General features: G+C 50.7%; 1 protein-coding gene across 1 annotated transcript; it reads right to left on the bottom strand.

Moving 5' to 3' along the window:
• Positions 1 to 16,605: 16,605 nt before the first annotated feature.
• Positions 16,606 to 19,792, bottom strand: LOC136546590 (UPF0664 stress-induced protein C29B12.11c-like). Its single transcript, XM_066538562.1, has 5 exons — positions 19,478 to 19,792; positions 18,577 to 18,688; positions 17,311 to 17,382; positions 17,018 to 17,238; positions 16,606 to 16,941 (listed from the first exon to the last, which is right to left on the bottom strand). The coding sequence occupies exons 1-5, from the start codon at positions 19,585 to 19,587 to the stop codon at positions 16,839 to 16,841; spliced, it is 618 nt and encodes a 205-aa protein (XP_066394659.1). The 5' UTR covers positions 19,588 to 19,792; the 3' UTR covers positions 16,606 to 16,838.
• Positions 19,793 to 20,529: the final 737 nt, after the last annotated feature.

Below are 20,529 nucleotides of genomic sequence, written 5' to 3'. Positions count from 1 at the left end.
GGGTGTCGTGGGGCCGTCTGAGACGTTGCTCTCAAGCGGCTGGAAGGTGTGCCTGTGTGTGTGTTCTCCGACGTCCTCTCCCTAAATGGCCCAAGTCCTCTCCTTTTATAGTTGAAGGGGGGACAAGGGCAGTACATATATTACTATGCGGCGTCGTGCCACCAGGGACGGCATGTCCAAGCCCTATGGCCTGTTCCTGTGGGGGCGTGGTCATCAGAGTGGCCCATCCTTGGAGTACTGGGACGGCGTGGTCGTCCCATCAGATCCTGTGCGTCGTGGGAGCCCCAGGAATGCCTCGGAGTGGATGTGGCGGCGACCATAAGCCACTGGGGATGGATTGTGCATGAGGTCGAAACTTGGTCGGGGCCGAGGCTAGTACTGCGGTGGGGGGTCTCGGCAGGCGCGGACCCCAATATTACCGAGGCCCTGATGTACAGTGCTGAGGCCTTGGTGTACAGCGCCGAGGCCTTGAGCGGGCGGCTGATCGTGGACACAGTGGTTGGACACAATGGCCAGTAACCCCCGCCATATCCTGTCCCAGGCGCTGACGGTGGCTGATCGTGGTCACAGTGTTTGGACACAGTGGCCGGTAACCCCCGCCGTGCCCTGTCCTGGCCGGTATGGTGCTGATGCGACTTCGGGTCACGTCGGTCTTTCTATGACGTTGAGCCGCTGTCCGGCTGAGATCACGGGGGTGGTTGAAAGCATTAATGGGACGTGACCGACTGTCGGGAGGGTCGGCTGAGGCAGGGGGCGACGGACCGTGGACGAGCTGGCCTCGAGCGACACGGAGAATGGGGCCTCGCGTGAGACAGGGATCAGGCTCCTTACTGAGGCTTCGCGCGAGAGGCCTCGCGCGATACGGAGAATGCGCCTCCTGCCGAGGCCTTCTGTGGAGAGCCTCGGGCGAGGCGGAGACGGCGTTCCCTGCCGAAGCCTTCCCTAGGGAGCCTCGCCAGGATGTCGAGACCTCCTTCTCGGGGCTCGAGGCAAGGAGGAGGAGGACCCAGTGGGCCTGGTCGCGACGGGGAGGGACCCACGACTTACCTTTTTGCTTTTATCATCGTTATTTTTTAGATGGGATTGGGGCAACCCATTTGATGTTTTGCTTGGGGTACCCCATTCTAAGGTACCCGACAAGTCCCCAAGCACAAAAAGTGTGGCAAAAAACATATGCCACTTGTACTATTATTTGATGTATTTATTTATTGACTTGTTTCGTCAAGTCCAATCTGACACGTCTGGTCAAAAAAGTAGACGGGTATAGCACGTCATACTGCCTTTTTGTCTTGTCAAGCAAACAGTTGCATGGCACCTGTCAGTAGGTGCGTCAGCGTGGGCCCTCCCACACTAGCAACGAAGAGGCACATATATTAACGTAGATCTCGAGGCTGTGAAAACAACCGTCTGCGACGTGTGCGCACGTCTCCCAAGAATTCTAGGCAGACGAAACGGCACAACTTTTGGGTTAAATACGGTATATGATAGGTCAGTTACTATTAACTGAACCACATTGCCATTCGCATCCGTAGCTTTCTTCTTCCTCTCGCCAACCCTAATACATCTGAAATTGCCACTAATCAATCCGCCGCAATTTCCCTGTTCACCAGCAAGGCCGGAGTCATGACGAAAAGTGATGCACAGAAGAAAGCTGGGGTCATGGTGAAGGAATGGTGGAAATCGAGAAGCAACGAGCAGACCATTGAAGACCTCGTCACCATGGGGGTACTCCACAACAAGGAGCTCGTAGGATGGCATGCGCCAGAGGGCGAGGGGTACCTGGATCCACAACCAGGTGAGATCGTGGTGTTCGAGGATTTCTTTAAACGGGGATTTGGGGTTTCAGTACATCCGTTTCTTCAGGGGCTCTGTCTTTACTACGAGATTGGGATTTGCAATCTGCATCCCAACTCGATCCTCCTTGTCTCCACTTTTATACATCTCTGCGAAGCATATGGCGGCTTCTAGCCCCATTTTGATTTTTTCTACCATCTTTTCTGTCTACGGAAGAAAGAAAGCGGTGGTTCGAAGATAGCCGGGGGTGTGTACCTCAACCTCTGTGATGGCATGAAAGCCTAGTACCTGCACTACCCATGGAACACGTCGCTCGATGACTGGTACAAGAAATGGTTCTACATCCATGAAGAGCCGAACACGATCATGCTGTGCGACGTGGGCTACATTCCGGAGAAGAAGACAAGCTGGTCGGAGAAGCCCGAGCACCTGGAATAGATTTCAGAAATATTTGGAGTGATCCCAGGGAAAAAACTGGATGGTCCGAGCGTGGTTGGGAGCTTCATCAGCCGATGGATCTAGCCCTACCAGAGGAGGGTACATCCTAGCTATGAGTATCAAGGGAGCATGGTCCCAACGAGGACAAGGCAGGAGGCGCTTAACAAAATCAAAGTCAAAGCCAGAATTGACGAGCTATTTAACTTAGCCGATCCAAATTATGCCAGATTGAGCAACATCGAGCATGCTTTCAAGCTTGCCCGACCTCCCCCCAAGGTAACTCGTCTTGCCTTGTACCCGTAGTCTTATATTGTGGTATGATAAGTGGAAACTTACTGTGTTCACTCCCTTTTGTTACCTAGGTTAATGGTCGAGATAGAGCGACATTGTTTGTATCGCCACCCCTTGGAGTAGATTGGCCGCAAGGAGCTGATCCCACCACCCAGACCAGCGTCGGGATCGAAGACGTCGACTGGACGATGTTCGGAGCTAGAGAGGAGGCAGCAGCCAAAGCTGCTGGTAAGCGGCCGGCTGCCCCCAAACAATCGAAGAAGAGATCAGTAACCACCCTGCTCACCAGGGGAGTGCTAAATATCAATGAGCCCGAGGGGGGCCCAGAGGACAACCTGGCCAGCAAGCGTCGTCAGACAATTTTTGCTTGGTCGAACGATGACACAGAGGAGGGAGAGGACACCTTTCGACTTGTCCCTCAAAAATGGAGGAAGCAACTGGAGTCGATGGAGCAAGGTGGCTCCTCCACGCCTGTGGGACATTCATCGCCGACGGCGGTGAAGGATGCAGCCGGGCTGACCCCGAGAGTACCTGGGCAAGGCACGCGACCGGCGATGGGAGCGACAACTCGACCGAGCACGCCATCGACCATAGCAGCGTGAAGAACAAGCAGCGGAGGGGTCGAGCACCAAGACCTAGCGATAGTGCTGGATGTAGAGGGGAACCAGGAGTCACCCGTAGAGCACGTGGAGCAAGTACGCCTAAAGAGACGCGCCTTCTCCACATCATTCTGTGCTTCCAATATGTAAGTATTTGTAACCTTGATGTAAGTTAGTGATTTGCATTGAATATGATTGCCTTCTGAACGTATCTCGGATGTACTAGTTTGGCGTCCACAGAAAGTCCAGACCAGCTAGCCGGAAGTAGCGTGGCTCCGCTAATAAGTTTAGAGCAGACTGCCCAGCAGCCGGCCACCGAGGAAGCCATAGTAGAAGATCCGTCGGGGCCTTAGCAAGCGAGCAGTCTGACAATAGTCCCCGAGCAGGTGGTCGAGGGACCAACCGAGCCGGGCACGAGTGCTCTGAGCGCTAAACCTACTGAGGGCAACACCTCAGCGTCGAGGGTGATGGAGCAGACCAAGGAGCAACGACCGGATGTGAGAGCATAGACCACATCTATCGACGCTGTAGCTCATGGGAAGGCCGTAGTGATCACAAATGCTGCTGACACCGGGCCAGCACCAAGACCCAAAGAAGAGCCCGAAGAGAACGAGGTGGAGGAGGTCTTGGGCCATCTGCAAGACAAGCGACAACATGTGTATGTGTCTCATTGGTGGAACGACCAATGGGTTGTCCACGAGGAAATCCCGGAGGTCGAAGAAACTAAGAAAGTTGAACGGGCAGCGAAATAGCTTGTGACGGAGGTGTAGGTAAGCTTTGCTTCACCCCCTGGTCTTGCTGTTTAGTCGTAGTTGTCTTACTTAGCTATCTGCACACATAACTTAATGAAGACCGCAAGGAACCGCAAGAAATGCTTCGACCAGATCGAGGGGATTGCCGCAAGCAACAAAGAGCTGACGGCGGAGGTGGAACGCTTGCGCCAGCGACTTGAAGCCGCCAATCATGAAAATTGGTGCAAGAGTCCTTGAACCAGAACCTGGTCATCCAGCTCAGTAATAAAGAGCCATTTTATCATAACGGCTACTGACAAGTGCTGTTGCGTTATTGGTAGTAACAGCTGCTGAAGTGATCCGTCTCCAAGAGGAGAACAGTCGTGCGGTCGTGGAGTGTGATCGCCTGAACGAGAACAACAGAAAACTGGTGCAAGACTAGTCGTAGCTCCGAGACCACACGACCAAAATGATAGAGGAGCTGAAAGGAAAGTTGTCCAACCACCTTTGCTCATTTTTGTTGCCTACCATAGTTTGGCGTAGTATAGCGTCCTAACAGCGTGTGTAGTTTGCAGTTATAAAAATCAATGCAAAGAAGCATCTGGAGGCCGTGATGAAAGACCATGATGGCTGGAAGGCGCAATGCCAAGAGATCACCATGGAACGTGACACCTAGAAAAGCCGATGCCAGGAGGTGGCAAAGGGCATTTTGCCGATCCTTAACCTCATCGATCCGGTGCTAGCAGAAGATGTGCCAAGGACGCCACAACTGGGATTGATCGAGAGATGCCAAAAGGCATGGAGATGGTTCCAGGAGTTCATGAAGGAGACAGGGGAGTACGCAGGAGCACATGTGCTGAGCATGGTATGTGCTCACTACCCCCTGATCGATCTTAAGCACCTGGAGGCTAGATACCCGAAGGAGGTAGATCCAGACAAGGCCGAGGAGCTATGGATAACCCAGCTGGACTTGTTGGCGAAAATAATTGGTGACATTAACATGTGTGGAGGTGCGACGCCATCCGCACAAGGAACACCGTCAACAAGCTAGCTGGGAGCGCCTTTATTTTCAAGCCAACCGACAAAGCCTGTGGTCTCGACCAGCCAGGCGTCAGTGGGGCCATCTTCTTTAGCTCGATCAATGCTAGAGTCCCCGAGACCCGAGCATGATGTTAGGCCCAGCGAGCAGCAGGTGCCGCGTGCCCCGACCAGCCATTAGTGTAGGCTATAGCTGTAGAAGAAGATGTAGTTGTGTTATTGTAAACTTGGACCCTTTCAGGCAAGCTTGTAATAACATAACTGTATATCAACGTGAGCTTGTTTGTTTTGTAGAAAACATGTTTAAGCTCGGATATCGTGTTGATGTAACTAAGTTAGAACGTGTTGGCGTCCTGTTTAGTTGTACTAGTTTAGTCGACACGTCATCCTGAAAGGTTTGTATGGCCCTGGTTTGTCTTACGGTCGGAGTGTGAGGTGCGTAGCAAGTGCACACGTAGAAACACACAAGTCAAACTAGAGAGCACCTACCGATCACCCATAGCGTAGAGAGCGGATCCCATGCACGCGTTGGGAGGAACTAGAGACAGGGTCAGCTCCGAAAACCCGAGAAGAAATGGTGGTCGGTTTTAACTGGTAGAGTTAGAATAACAATAGACTTCAAAATGACACATTATAGTGGTCGATGAAATCATAATAGCTTTATTGAAATAAATCAATAGTACAAGAGGGATACATATCTTAGTAGCTAAGCATAGAAACGCCTAAGCTTGTCGATGTGCCAGGAATTGGGTACGTCTGTGCCATTTGGGCGAGCTAACCTATAAGATGTAGGGCATGTAACCTCCTTGATCATGAAGGGTCCTTCCCATGGGGTTGTGAGTTTGTGGACACCAGCCTGATTCATCTTTCACTTCAGGACCAGGTCCCCGACCATGAAGAACCGCTCATTGACGTTCTTGTTGTAGTACCTGCGCAAAACAGCAAGGTATTTGGCTATACTTACGCAAGAATTGAGCCGCTTCTCTTCTGCACTATTCACTTCTAGCTCCCGTACTTCATTGGCCTTGTCTTCATCGAAGTTCTCTACCCTTGCTGATCTGAAAGCTATATCTGCTGGGAGCACTGCCTCAGCGCCATAAACCATAAAGTATGGTGATACGCCGGTATTGCGACTTGGTTGGGTTCTGAGACCCCAGACCACGGCTGGTAACTCTTTGAGCCATCTTCTAGGAGCTTTGTCATTCTCTCTATACATCCTCTTCTTGAGTGCGTCCAAGATCATACCATTGGCCCGCTCGACCTGTCCATTAGCTCTAGGGTGTGCCACCGAGACATATTTTACTACTATGCTCCTTTCTTCGCAGAAGTCCCAAAAAGCGTTCCCGGTGAACTAAGTACCCAGATCAGTGATGATGCTGTTGGGTATGCCGAAGCAGTGGATGACCTAGTCGATGAACACGACAGCCTTTTCTGAAGATGCCTTGACTAGGGGCATGTACTCTATCCACTTGGAGAATTTATCGATCAGCACAAAGACGCATGTAAATTTCCTAGGGGCCGGTTTGAAAGGTCCGATCATATCCAGTCCTCAGTATGCAAAGGGCCAAGAGGCTGGTATAGTCTAAATCTCATGTGCTGGTACATGGGTTCTCTTGGCGAAGAACTAACAACCTTCACAATGGTGGACTAGCTTCTCTGCATCGGCTACGACTAACAGCCAATAGAACCCTGATCAGAAAGCCTTGCCAACCAGCGTTCTCAAGGCTGCGTGGTTGCCACAGGAGCCAGAGTGAATTTTGTCTAGGAGATGTTCACCATCCTCCTGGGTTATACACTTCATCAAGATTTTCTCCTTCGCGTTCTTGCGCCACAATTTGCCATCGATGAGCAGATATTGCTTACTGCGACACATCAGGCGTTCGTTTTCTGTCCGATCGGTGTAACCGCTACCATCTGTCAGGTACTTGATGAAAGGTACTCTCTAGTCAGGCTCCTTAGTGGTCGAAGGTGGTTTGGTGGTGTTTGACGCTGGAACCATAGCCACCAATAGCTGGTCTGGAGGCTTGTCAACCGTGGGATCTTCTTCTTTGATGGAGGGCGTGAGCAGGTCTTGAACAAATACACCATGTGGGACTTTGGCTCGGGATGATCCTAACTTTGACAGCGCATCTGCTGCTTGATCACTTTGCAGTATGTGTCCATCTTTTCACTGGTCGTATCCCAGTCCTTGTTGAGTTGGTTGATGACCAGAGCCGAGTCTCCGTAGACATAGAGACGCTTGACACCGAGCTCGACCGCAATGCACAGACCGTGTAGGCATGCTTTGTACTCGGCAGCATTATTAGACACCAGGAAATAAATCCTGAGGACGTATCGGAGCTGCTCCCTGGATGGTGATACGAAAAGGACTCCTGCGCCGTCGATGTTGAGAGAGCCATCGAAGTACATCTTCCAATACTCGGCGAGCCCCTGAGAGACAGGTGTGCTTAAGTCTATCCACTCGATGATGAAATCGACAAGTGCCTGAGACTTGATTGTAGTACGGCTTGTAAATTCCAAGGAGAAAGGGCATAGCTCCATTGCCCATTTGACGATGTGCCCATTTGCATCCTTGTTGCGAATGATGTCTCCCAGAGGGTACTCAGTCATGACCACCACATGATATCCGTCGAAGTAGTGTTTCAACTTTCGGGATGTGATCAGTATGGCATAGATCAGTTTCTGAATCTGTGGGTACCTGGTCTTAGACTCATTGAGCACCTCACTGATGAAATAAATTGGTCGATGTACCTTGTAGATGTGGTCGGGCTCGTCGCGCTCGACCACCATGGAGGTGGAGACCACTCGATTAGTTGCCGCGATGTAAAGCAGGAGGGTTTCGTCTTCTCTGGGAGCAGTGAGGACCTGAGGTGATGTAAGGAATTGTTTCAGCTGTGTAAAGGCAGCGTCTGCTTCCTCCGACCACTCAAACTTCTCGGATGCTTTGAGCAGCTAGAAAAATGGTAGTCCTTTCTTGCCTTATCTTGATATGAAATGACTGAGGGCAGCCATGCATCCGGTAAGCTTCTGAACATCCTTCACCTTTTTGGGCGGCTTCATGTCCAAGACAGCTTTTACTTTCTCTGGGTTAGGGCGTATGCCGTCGTGACTGACGACGTTGCCAAGCAGTATACTAGATGGAACACCAAAGATGCACTTCTTTGGGTTTACTTTCCATTGGAATGTGTTAAGGGCTACAAAGGTGCGTTCTAGGTTGTCGACAAGGGTATATGCTTCCTTGGTTTTGACAACTACATCATCAACATAAGCCTCGACGAGGTTGTCTTTTATCTCGTCTTTGAGGCAGGCCTGTATGGCGTGTTGGTAGGTAGCCTCAGTGTTCTTGAGCCCAAATGACATGGTCGTGTAGCAGTAGGTGACGAAAGGCGTGATGAAGGATGTCTTGATCTGGTCGTCCTTTTTGAGAGCGATCTGGTGATAACCAGAGTAGCAATCGAGAAAGGAAAGCAGCTCCCAACCGGCAGTTGAATCTATGACCTCGTCTATGTGAGGTAAGCCGAAGGGGTCTTCAGGGCAGTGTTTGTTGAGATCAGTGTAATCAACGCACATTCTCCAGTCCTTATTCTTTTTACGTACAAGAACCGGGTTGGCTAACCACTCTAGATGATACACTTCTTTTATAAATCCGGCTGCTAAAAGCCATGTAACTTCTACCCTAATAGCCTCCTTTTTGTCACGAGCGAACCGTCGTAGCTTCTGCTTGATGGGTTTGGCCTTGCCATCGACATTTAAGGAGTGCTCGATCAAGTTCTGAGGTACACCAGGCATGTTGGCGGGTTTCCATGTGAACACACTCATGTTGCTTCTCAGGAACCTGACGAGCGTGTCTTCCTATTTAGGATCTAGGTTGGCCCCGATAAGGGCCGTTTTGCTAGGATCGCCATCGACCAGCTGGATCTCTTTGTGCTCTTTGGACTTGATGTTCTTGCATGGGGCCTCGAGCTCTAGGATCTCTAGGTGATCGGCTGGGGTCTTCTTGGCGTCGAACATGGTCTCAGCCATGCGAATAGAGAGGTCGTGAGCCTCTGCTATTTTGAAGTTGTCATCCTCACAGGTGTAAGCTGCGTATACGTTGCCCCTGAGAGTTAGAACCCCCTTCTCAGTAGGCATCTTGAGCACCAAATACCTGTAGTGAGGTATGACCATGAACTTAGTGAGCGCTGGTCGACCAAGGATAGCATGATAGGTGCCTTTGAAGTCGGTGACCATGAAGTTGACGTAGTCGGTGCGGAAGTGGTCTAGAGTACCAAATTGCACAGGTAGCGTGATCTGCCCGAGAGGTGTAGAGCTCTGTCCAGGGAGAACACCCCAGAACTGTGCCTCATATGACTTGAGATCATCCTGGGTTATCTTCAGGGCTGGTAAACTGTTCTTGAACAGTATATTGATGGAACTGCCGCCGTCAATCAGCACTCTATCGAACTGAACCTTGTTGATACAAGGATCGAGAACCAGAGGAAAACGCCTTGGCTCAGGTATTGCAGCCCATTGGTCCTTTCTGCTAAAGGAGATCTCACGGTGAGACCAAGGAGGGAGCCACGGATCGGCGATGAGGTTGTCGGCATTGGCCATGTTCAAGCAAGCGTGGACAAGCAGCTTGCGCTCTCGATTAGTCTCGATGGACACTCTACCCCCAATGATGGTGTGGACGCGATCAATTGGCTTGATGTACTTGTGACGAGGATCTATGTCTTCATCATTGTTGTCCTCGTTACGTTGCTCCCCTGCGTCGTTAGGCTTGTCGGATGTATCCGGAGCCTGTTGGCGCGTGTAGATAGATTTGAGAACATGACAATTCTCCATGGTATGGTTTAACTTGGGATGGACCTGGCAGGGTCCTTTCAATGCTTTGGTGTAGTCTTCTTCATAGTTGCAACGTCCACCACCTTTCTTAACGATGTTGACTTCGCCGTCATCTTCCTGAGCACGCTTGCCCCTGTAATCGTCACGGCAATTACGCCGCTGATTATGCTGGTCACGGTGGTCACGGGAATCATTGCGCTGGTTGTGGCGATCAAAATTGTCATTCTGACCACGGTTGTCGTGGTAGTCGTCGCGGTGTGGGGGTGGTCGGAGCGTGGAACCCTTGCTGCTTCTTCGATGATTATCTTTTTAGCATCATCGACATCCGCATATTTTTTAGCAGTGGCTAGGAGCGCTGTGACTGATTCAGGTCTTTTGTGGAGGAGCTTGTCTCTTAGGGCATCGTAGAAGCGGAGACCAGTGATGAAAGCTTCGATTGCCTCGTTGTCGGAGATTGACAGGACCTTGATGCACATCTCCGAGAAGCGTCGGACGTACTCGCGCAATGGCTCTTCTTTGCGATCTCGAATCCGCTGCAGATCATATTTGTTGCCAGGTTGTTCGCAAGTAGCAATGAAGTTGTCGATGAATGCTTGCTTGAGCTCTTGTCAAGAATCAAAGTAGTTTGCCAGCAAGCTAACCAGCCGTTGGTGGCCTGCAAGGCCGATGGCGACTGGGAAGTAATTAGACATGACATGCTCATCAGCCATGGCTGATCTGCACGTGGTTTCGTAGAGCATGACCCATAACTCGGGGTTCTCCTTGCCGTCGTACTTCTAGAGTTTTTCGAGCTTGAAGTTCTTGGGCCATATGACTTGGCGAAGGTGAGGAGTAAACTGCTTCAAACCTAGAGGGTCATGGGTAGTATCATGTTCCATACGGCGATAGCTTTTGTGGGGTGCGCGATCGTTGGCTCTTTGGTTAATGCGATCGCGCAGATCGCGTTCTCTGAGGGAATGACAGAGATCATTATTGCCATCATGGCGATCCTGATTGCCATCCTGGTTGACCCTGCGACCGTGGTTACCATGGTGATTGTCACGGTTGTCTCGTCAATTATCGTCCCGGTTGTTGCGGCGGTTGTCATCCCGACCACCATCATGACCACCATTTCTGCCTTGACGGTTGTCTGATGGGTCGTTGTTGCGCGAGCCACGTTGGTTGGGTAACTATGAGCGACTTGAGTACTGGCGACTGCGGCTTGATTCGATTGAGATGGATGGAGCCCGAGCTTGGTTTGCAATCTCTGCGGTCTAGGCCATAGCAGCCGTCAGGTAGGCTTGTACATCATCACGAATTGCCTGGGTTTCTGAGGTATCAGGTAGTCATTGTATTATTGCCATAGCAATAGCTACGTTGGTGCTTGGAGTCCTAAAGGCCTACTTTTCCCTTACCCTATCAAAGGCATTGTTGAGGTCGCGTGGTTGGAACCTTATGCGTCGTGCCTCCTCTTCCGCCTCGGCTTTGGCTTGTCTATGATTAAACTGGTCAATATTGCATGCTTCGTGTGCTAGCCTTTCTTATTCTATTTCGCCAACTGCCAGTGGTTTGTCATTACTGACGATATTGATCAAGCCTCCTCGCCTTGCTGGGAAGGATGGAAATCGTGGGAACCCCAGGGAGTGGTCCGGGATATCCAGATCGTATTCAACTTCATCATCGTCACGATGCTAGAGCTCAGTGTGGACGGAGCCATTAGATGCGATGCCGGACGGGGAGCTTGAGCCGCCCTCTTGAACTGTGTGGACCGATCCTTCTTGATTCTCCTCAATCCGAACCATGTTGACAAAGTTGCGCAGGCCATAGGGCTGAGCCTGGTAATTCTCCATCAAGGCTTCGCACTCGGAGAGCCAGAGACCCGTTGCGGAGGCTGATCGGCGACGAATGGAGCGCCCTTTAGGAGTAGACATGACCACGAGATCCGTACCGAGTCATGCAAGACGACTGGCCCGAGCTGGTCAGGTAGATCTATTGTGGGTAGTGGTTACCTGCACGGTAGGTTGATTTTGAATCGAACTTACCAGAGCTAGGGTTTCAGCAAGCTTGGTGCCGACCCGGTCGATGGAGTCGAGCAGGTCGGTGTTGTCGATCTGCCTCCCTTTGTAGCGAGGAAGCGAACGACGGGTTGTCGGCGTGGCTGAAGACGACGCTGGTGTAGTCGGAGCCAGATCCAACGTGGTCGGAGCCATAGCCGATGCCGGTGAAGCAGTGATCGATGTAGATCGGATTCGCGCCTCCTCCGTGGTCATGGCGATGAAGTTGTCGGAGCCAATGGTCCAGGTGATCTAGCCGATGGTGAACATGAGGCCGTTTGGCGTAACCATAGAACCGGGGATGATGACCATCTTGTTCTTCTGGGGAGCAGTATGCACACCCCCTACCTGGCGCGCCACTATCGACGAAATATGGTCGGCAGTCTACCTAGGGGTATGCCCAAGGTAGTAGATTGTCGACAGACAGATGCGCAAGCTACAAACAAGATGGTGACGCAAGACAGACACGAGGTTTTATCCAGGTTCGGCCGCCGTGAAGGCGTAATACCTATATCCTGCGTCTGATTGTATTGCTGTATGTCAATGAGAGATGTTTTTAAGAGGGGTCCCCTGCCCGTCTTATATAGTCTGGGGGGCAGGGTTACAGATCTGGAAACTAATCCTAACCAGTTATAATTGCCATAGGTGACCGGATAAGGATTCCTATTATAACTGATCAGGATCTTGCTTGATCTCCAGGTCTGCCTTGATTCCTTGCGCGGGACTCCGAGCAGATTGGCCGGGCCACGCGTCGTCTTCTAGTGGGCTAGACCCCCTGGCCCGGGCCGGCCCAAGCCTAGCCGTAAGGGTATAGGGGTTAATACCCCCACAGACTTCATTAAAGTCACCAACACACGCCCACGGAAGCGATGACGATGCACGAATAAATTTAAGCAAGCTCCATGTCTTATGAGTTATGACGCTCGCTTAACTGTGCCTCCCCGTACACACAAGTTAGTCTCCAGGGCTCACAATCACCCTCTTTTATGATCGCATCGATGTGATATTGTAAGTATGGTAAAATTTTCAAATGTATATTATTCATCCAAAAGATACCTAGACCGCCACTGCGACCTGTACTGCTTACAGCAAAGAAATTATCAAATCCTAATGTACCTTTCAACTGCTCCACCCTCGCCTTGTGTACTTGAGTCTCTAGAACACAAAGTACACAAGGGGCAACCTGCCTCGTCAGATCGCGAAGCTCTTTAACTGTCGCGGCGTTGCCAATTCCACGACAATTCCAACTCAAACAACTCATGGGGACTGACGGTGCTCCGCAAGGGAGCCCGCCCCATCATTATTGTTCGGATTGCCCCTCTTCTCCTCCGTCCTCCACGCTCGCTTAATATCACGGGGCGATGTGTAGGCCGGCGGTGGGGGAGGAACCTTTGGCTCGTCCTCTAACACCAGTTGTTTGTGACTCGTGAGCACTGGATTCATCTTCTCCTCCACCCGCCGCAGGTGTCGTCTTGATAGGGCTTGAGGCCGTGTCAGCCAGGTCCTGGTCTTCAGGACACTCCTCCCCTACTTCGGCAAAGGGGCGTTTCCTGGAGCCCGAACTATCACTCGGAAGGAGCCGCGTCCTTGTTCTTCTCCTTCCACAAACCTCCCCGCGGCACTCTAGTCCAGCCACCACGGCCTCTGCCTCTTCCGTGCTCCGTCGCTCGAGCACGGGCAGCCGGTCCGCCTCTACCACGTCCAGCACCATCCCTCGGCACCTCACGGTCACTAGGCAATGAAGATCGAAACCTCGGGGTGCCTGGGTGCCAAGTATCTGCCTCTGCAATCATCCAAACTCCATAATGAAGAACCTTCTTTGCGTACTCCCCCGCACCACACTCCAAGTGGACATGGCCCATCAAACCACAATGAGCGCAGAATCGAGGAAGCTTCTCATACTTCACTTGGAGCAAAATTTTGGCCTGCTCTTCTGGAGCAAGAGTTACCACCCTAATCAAGGCTTTACCTACCATCAGCTTCACCCGGACACGGTGAAAATCCCCCGTCCTCGAGGGCACGGGAACAAGAACCCTCGTCGCCGGTATCGCCGCCGAGGTCGCCAGCCCTAGGTCATAGCACGTAGTAGTTAAATAAGTTGGACTGTGTCAGATTGGGCCCCATATCATTCACCCCAGGACGGGCCTCCATGAGCGTACGGGTTGTAATCTTTGTGGCGCGGGCCGTTCCAGTGACGGATCGTGCAGGAAGAACGCGATCTGGTCCCAACCCGCTTCGGTAAAGGCAGGCAATGATGCCCAGTCGCCCACGGCCTTCGCACAAACGCACACGCACAGATTTTACAGAGGTATGGGCGCCGCGATAGCCGATAGGGACGGAGGAGCCGAAAAACTGGCACAACAGTCGATAGCCGCCGATAGAGAGTTGGGGACGGAGGAGCGGAAGAACCGGCGCAACGGCTATTTGGCCAGCATCCCAGCCTCTTCAGGTGATAAATATTTGCATAATGTTAAACCGAGATGGTCAGTATCAGTCATATGATGGTGATCACAAAACATGCATGTCCGGTTTCTGGCCATTAGCGACCGAAAGAAAAACAGTTTTGATTGTGAAACCACTATTATCAAAATATATACGATTCCTAGTTTCCAACAAGCCTAGAACAAGGATAGATTCAGAGAAACATGAAGCACCAGCAAATCAGCAATAGTTGTTGCTTTCAGCAAATCTGTTCTGTCTCTTTTGTTTTTGTGCGAGTCGTCTCGACTCTTCTATCCCTAGCTACAGTTTGCCAAGGGCGACAAAGAGACAACGAACGTTGTCGGCGGCGATTCCGCCGGTCTCCTCCCCCTTCGGTGGCCGGAGAGGCATCGGAGTGGGAGGAGGGCCGGGGAACCGCCGTGCGGATGTATATAGTATAGGTAGGTGTTTGTCTAGATCTAGGGTTCGCTTGCCGGCAGTGGTCATCGGTGGAGCGAGGGTTACTAGGGGGTGGGGGTCTTTCGAGGCGACGTCGACGAGGCGAAGGTGGCGGCGTCGCGGGGAATAATGCTCAAACTACTCCGGTGCCACCAAGGAGTTCAGGAGCCTTTGTACAGGAGTTTGGGCCGGAGCTTTGTGGTCTTTCAGGTGATGTTGTTCCTGGCCTTTTTTCTTCAAGGATGCGGGGTCTGCTGCGGGTGTTGCGGATGGTGGCCGGCTGGATCTAGCTCGTTCTTCCCTCAGCGACGGTGGTTGTCGATGGAGAGCTCAGATCTAGGAGTTGGAGGGCTTGGGGCGTGGCCCCGGTCGATGGGTGACCGCCGCCAACTTCTTCAACGCCGACGACTTCTTCAACTTCGACTCCTACCAAAGCCTTTGTGCGATGGGGCTTCTCCAGCTCATGGTGAGGCTTGTCTTCTTCTTCGACGGTGATGGGCGGCGACGAGGAGTGTCAAGGACCAATAGTAGGGTACCCAAAGATGAGGAGCTAATAACCATCAACATTGATTCGTCCGAGCAGTCAAGAGCGTGACTACAGCTCCGACCGACCCCCAGGTGCACAAACTCCGCCTCGCTCAGCCCCCTGAGGGTTGGCTCCGCCTCGCCCGACACCAAGGCCGATGGCTCCGCCTCGTCCGACCCCTGAGGGTTAGCTCTGCCTCGCCCGACACCGAGGCCGTAGGCTCCGCCTCGCCTGACCCCTAAGGGTTGGCTCTGCCTCGCCCGACACCGAGGTCGTGGGCTCCGCCTTGCTCGACCCCTGAGGGTTGGCTCCGCCTCGTCCAACACTGAGGCCGTGGGCTCCGCCTCGCCCGACCCTTGGGTTTGGGCTCTGCCTTGCCCGAGCCTTGGGTTTGCACTCCACCTCGCCCGCCCTCTTGGGAGGAACTCTGCCTCGCCCGATCCCGAGGCCGTGGGCTCCGTCTCGTCCGACGAAGACTCATACCGCCACCGACCACTCCAGGTCCAAGCGTATGGGCCTAGGTCAAAGCTCTGACACCAAGGAGGTAACCGACACGCCCCGATATAACCTGTGGCCGTGATGGGCCATACCTGAGGATTCACATCAGGAATAGCGTCAGACGAATCGGTGCTGTTCTGCCTAACCCTCGTACGGACACTAACAGGCGCGTCAGTTCTCCACGATGTCCGCCAGGACGGAGTGGAGCGCTATGATCGGGAGACGACGCCTGCGCGTGGCGCCAGTGACGGACAGGACCACGATGTAAAGCTATCCCTGTTGACGTCTATAGGGTCGGCGGGACCCGTATAGAAGAGAAGAAGGACGCGCCGATCCTAGAGAACTTATTCTCCTTCTCGTTCTCCCCTTTTCCCTTCGCTATAACTCCTGCTTTCCCTTGGCCTATAAAAGGGAAAGCAGGGCGTCCTATTAGGGACATCACAACTCATCACAACACATCACAGGAGACTCGAATCCAATCAACTCGTCGAACCCTGAACATACAACCGAGCAGCAACTGAGCTCCCGGCACCCGTTGACCCTTTTCATCAGAGACTTGGAACTTGTTCCTCTCTCAACCGTTTGTAACCCCTACTACGAACTTTCAGTGCTAGTAATTAATACGAGTAGGAGCAACGAACTGGACGTAGAGACATTTTGCCCGAACCAGTATAAACCTCGTTTCCTTTTAGCACACCATCCAAGCCAGACACGCAATATTAGAAATTTACTTGTTGGTGTCAATTCAAAACACCGACAAGAAGGTTACTGCAGCTGGTTCGCGAAGAATCCAGGGGCATCGGTGTAAATTCTCTCTTTGTTAGGGTCCTTTGTGAAGTTTGGCTGGCACAGCTGCCTTTGTATCCTCTACGTACGTTTCTTTATTCGTACAACTTGGTGTATATTTTCCCTACCTAATACAGATGCGTATTATAAAAAAAAATATATCCCAATTATATTTGAACACGCCACTGCTATATCCCAATAATATTTGAACACACCACTGCTTAATTGCTTATGTACATCACTTATTGAGAGAGCTCACAACATTATGTACGATGTATGGTCACAGGACACGGGGACAACCGAATATGTAAGTCAGTTGTGATGAACCGCAGGGATACGTGAAATGCTCAAATGGACACAACAGTTAATTGAGCATGAGTTTCGCCAATCCAGCCAAGCCCTAATTCGCATCAGCTGGGCCATGGTAGTTTCTCCTCCTCAGCTGCGATTCTGGCGCAGGTTGCTGAAGGAAAATCTTAGTAGGATCATTTGGGTCGACATACCTGCGCACATATATCAACTAACATGAGTTCACAGCGGATAGCCAAGAGTAGAAGTTGTTAGATTGTGAGCACTTACGCATGACGCATCATGTCATCAACAGGAGTCTGCGCAGCTTGCAGAGGGTCCACATGCGGTGCCATGTTAGCAGCAGACTGGGCTTCAAACTGGTTGTAGCGCCGCACAGATGCAACCAGGTTCAGGAAGAGAGGAACAAAAGTACCACAGCCTCCGTCCTTGAACAAGATCTTGAAGGTGTGAGTTGAGTACAGGGCCCTGTTCTGATTGTCTGGAACAACCTGCATTGGAACATTCGATGTTAGTGACCGAATCTCAGATGTATTCTCTGCCAAGCATTCCATCATACTCACTGGTTCAACGTATCCAGAGATGTTGTTGCAGTGAAATATGGGCTGGTTGAACTTCTCACCGTGCACAAACAACTGCAGAGTTAAGCAAGGAAGAGCATTTAGACTGATATTGTGAAGAAACCATTTCTTCAAAGTCCCAACATGTAAAGTAACCCTGAATCAGGCAAAAGCACCTAGGCTTTTTTTTTAAAAAAAAAGAACCAGCACTTGAGCACCTAACAAAATGTGCTGGCCACCGTGACACACGGTAGACACCACAACCACCAAGAATCACCATATAATTATACACTATATCGGTAGACAAAATATTCCCCATGTTGCTCGATAATCACCTAACACAGTAACAGCCCACAAGCTCAAGTGCTCAACAAAAGCCAGGTTGCATGATAAGGAAGCAACAAGCCAAAAAGGCCTTCTAAATTTAGTAAAGAAGTGGCATACCAGTTGCAATTTCATTTAAAAAGCATATGGTAAAACCCCACATTGCACTGATATATAAACAATTGTTGTCCAATAAAATCCATCAAGCATTTGATGAAATTATATTACTTTTGATGAGTTGATCGCTACAATGTCCTTGAATGTCTTTTGGATCTCAGTGGATGAGATTACCCATGTAGCAATACAATGTGTGATATTAGCAGGCACCACTTCTCAAGGAAAAGCCCTTTATAGCTAAAAACTGATTTGAACTAGATTCAACAGGACCTTTCTTTTTACTCTTTTAGCTCATTCCATTTCTTTGTTTCACTTGGCAAGCAAGATACTACATTCACCTAGATGTTAGCACACGTAAGCATCTGTCTTATAGGTTTTGCTTTGCCTCCACTCCTCCAGGCACTTTGGACAGGATTAGAGAGACTATTTTCTTTGTAATAACATACTAGTGAAATGCCTCCACTATCAAGCAAATTTTATTAAGAAAAATGCAGTAAAGCTTAAGAATTAGGTCAATAATACAAATCATCAAGATACAAAGATTAGCATATGCTGGGGACCTTTTCCTAAAACAGCATTACATACGACAGAAGGGGTGAATCGTCATATCGTCATATGCGCAACATTACAAATTAACAATGAACAGGAGTAGAACTTCAATGCTGATTGTTAGTGATTGTCGTATCATGGTCTGTCAATAGCTTTGGTGCATTGCACTTTTTTTCCTATCCTTTTTTGTTTTGAGCTTTTGCCCTTGCATTTTGTTCAAATTATACAAGAGCAGAAACAAAGAACCAACTTTTACTCTTTTAGAATGGCATTACTTACCAGTGGCATATCAAAAGCAAAGAAGTTGCCAACAGGTTTGTTGGCAACAAACACCATCCTTATATTAGACAGGTAAATTGTGCCTTTAGTTTTCACTTGACCGCCAGGAGCTCTGATTGATAATAACAAGAGAAGCAGCATTAGGAAAAAATGGTTAGGTATGTTTGCCAAGAGCAACTATTAAAAAGATGAAGCTTCCAATACAAGCATAGGTTTAAGACTTATCTGGAGATTAAACCCACCTATCAAGTAAAGTGGGCAATGGCCAAATGAGATGGCAAATGATGCTCAATCTTACAAGTAAGAAGAAAAACTATTTTACTACTGTTTTTTGTACTTCTGTTGTAGCCTATGAAAGATTAATTAAATATCAACCATACGAGGATAGACAGTTCCCCCTTTCTCATATAACAACAATTCTTCCCACCCGGCGCTCCAAATTCTCTAAAAAAGTAAATAGATGAAATCGTACAGATCATACTCAAATTCACATGGTAGCTTTATTTTGCATAAACATATCGATGTAATATACCAACCAACCAGATTCGTCACCAGACAAAGGGCCGGAAGCCGGACCAATGACAATCCGCGGCAGGACCTGCCAAGCGGAAAACCCCTCCGAGGGGCTCAATTCAGGCCGGCCACCACGCCACCTCTAGCGTACCCATCCCGCACCACCCTCGATGTTGGGCCGACTCCACGTCCCCTTCGATCCATTGTATTTGACTAAACTAGTCTCCGGTCATCCCTAAATCCCCATCCGGAAACCGGAATCCATTGTAATCGACTATTTTGCACCCCAAGAAAACCTAGAAAACTAGGTCTGGTAATCCCTAAATCCCCATCCGGAAACCGGAATCCCTATCTACATCGCAAAATCAGCAGGCGGGAGGGTGCTTACGACGGGATCTTGTCGACGTTGAACTCGACGCCGTCCCTGGCGAGGACGAACATCTCGCCGTAGAACGGCACCGGCATCCCGCTCCCAAACAGCTGCGGGTTCTCCGCCATCTTTCCCTCCCCCTCTTCGATCGATCGCCGAGCGGAGACGAAGAGGACGACTTGCGGATCAGCGGCGAGTTAGGTTACGCGGTGATGCTTCGCGTGAAGGGCCGGTGGGGTCGGTTGCGTCGTGCTGTTGGAACCTGGACGCGTGCGCGTTGAGCTGACCTAGCTTCAGTAGCTGTGCGCGTTGCGTTTGTGTGCAGGGTTCGCGGTTTCTCCTAGGGGCCAGAGCATTCCAGTTGGGCCCAAACCCAATTATGATGATCTTTCGCCTTCGTCTTCGCTGATCCTAAAAACAAACAATTTACTAAGGACTCAAACACATGAATTTTACAAGATTTGTATAGAAATTTCACGCTCAGCAGGATTCAGTTTATTTTTCACAAGAAAAACGCAGGAGCCGGAAAAAAACCGTGTTCCAAAGGGGCATAATGGCTAATCTAGTGTCCGGACGCCCACTCAATTGCTCAACCCCCCGCGTCCACTTTTGCCCACGCCCCCAGCCCAGCCTGCTAGCCCTTCGGCGAGCCGCACACCCCCAGCTCGCCCGTAGCCCACCGCGTCCGCCTTCGCACCGCCCCACGCACGCGACAAGCATGCCCCAGCGTCCCCCTGACCGCATTACCCCCGTCCGCCACCCCCCCAGTGCCTCTGTTTGCTAGGCCGCCGGCGGGCCACGCATCCTGTCCACCGGCTGCCCCCCCCCCCCCCCCCCGGCCGAACAACACAAAACGCTTGAATAAAACACTTGCAACAACATGGAACAACTGCTGCAAACATAAGACTGAAGCAGTTGAAACATTTGGAATATATTATTGCAACATTAGTGTGAAGCATATGAAACAACGCTCGAATAAAACACTTGAAACAACATGGAACAACTGCTGCAACATAAGACCAAAGCAACTGAAACACTTGGAACATATTATTGCAACATTTGTGTGAAGC

The sequence above is a fragment of the Miscanthus floridulus genome, chromosome 3 (assembly GCF_019320115.1).
Source record: "Miscanthus floridulus cultivar M001 chromosome 3, ASM1932011v1, whole genome shotgun sequence".
Lineage (NCBI taxonomy): Eukaryota > Viridiplantae > Streptophyta > Magnoliopsida > Poales > Poaceae > Miscanthus > Miscanthus floridulus.
The sequence above is the reverse complement of the archived record's forward strand: the minus strand, read 5'-3'. Positions and strand labels throughout refer to the sequence as shown.

Bases quoted from the DNA above. Each gene is read 5' to 3' on its own strand.
- LOC136546590 (XM_066538562.1), bottom strand. From the start codon at position 19,587: ATGGCGGAGAACCCGCAGCTGTTTGGGAGCGGGATGCCGGTGCCGTTC. The intron at 17,383-18,576 runs GTAAGTAATGCC...TTAACTCTGCAG, and splicing joins TTGCTTTTGATATGCCACTG to TTGTTTGTGCACGGTGAGAA. The intron at 17,239-17,310 runs GTGAGTATGATG...GTTCCAATGCAG, and splicing joins TCTCTGGATACGTTGAACCA to GTTGTTCCAGACAATCAGAA.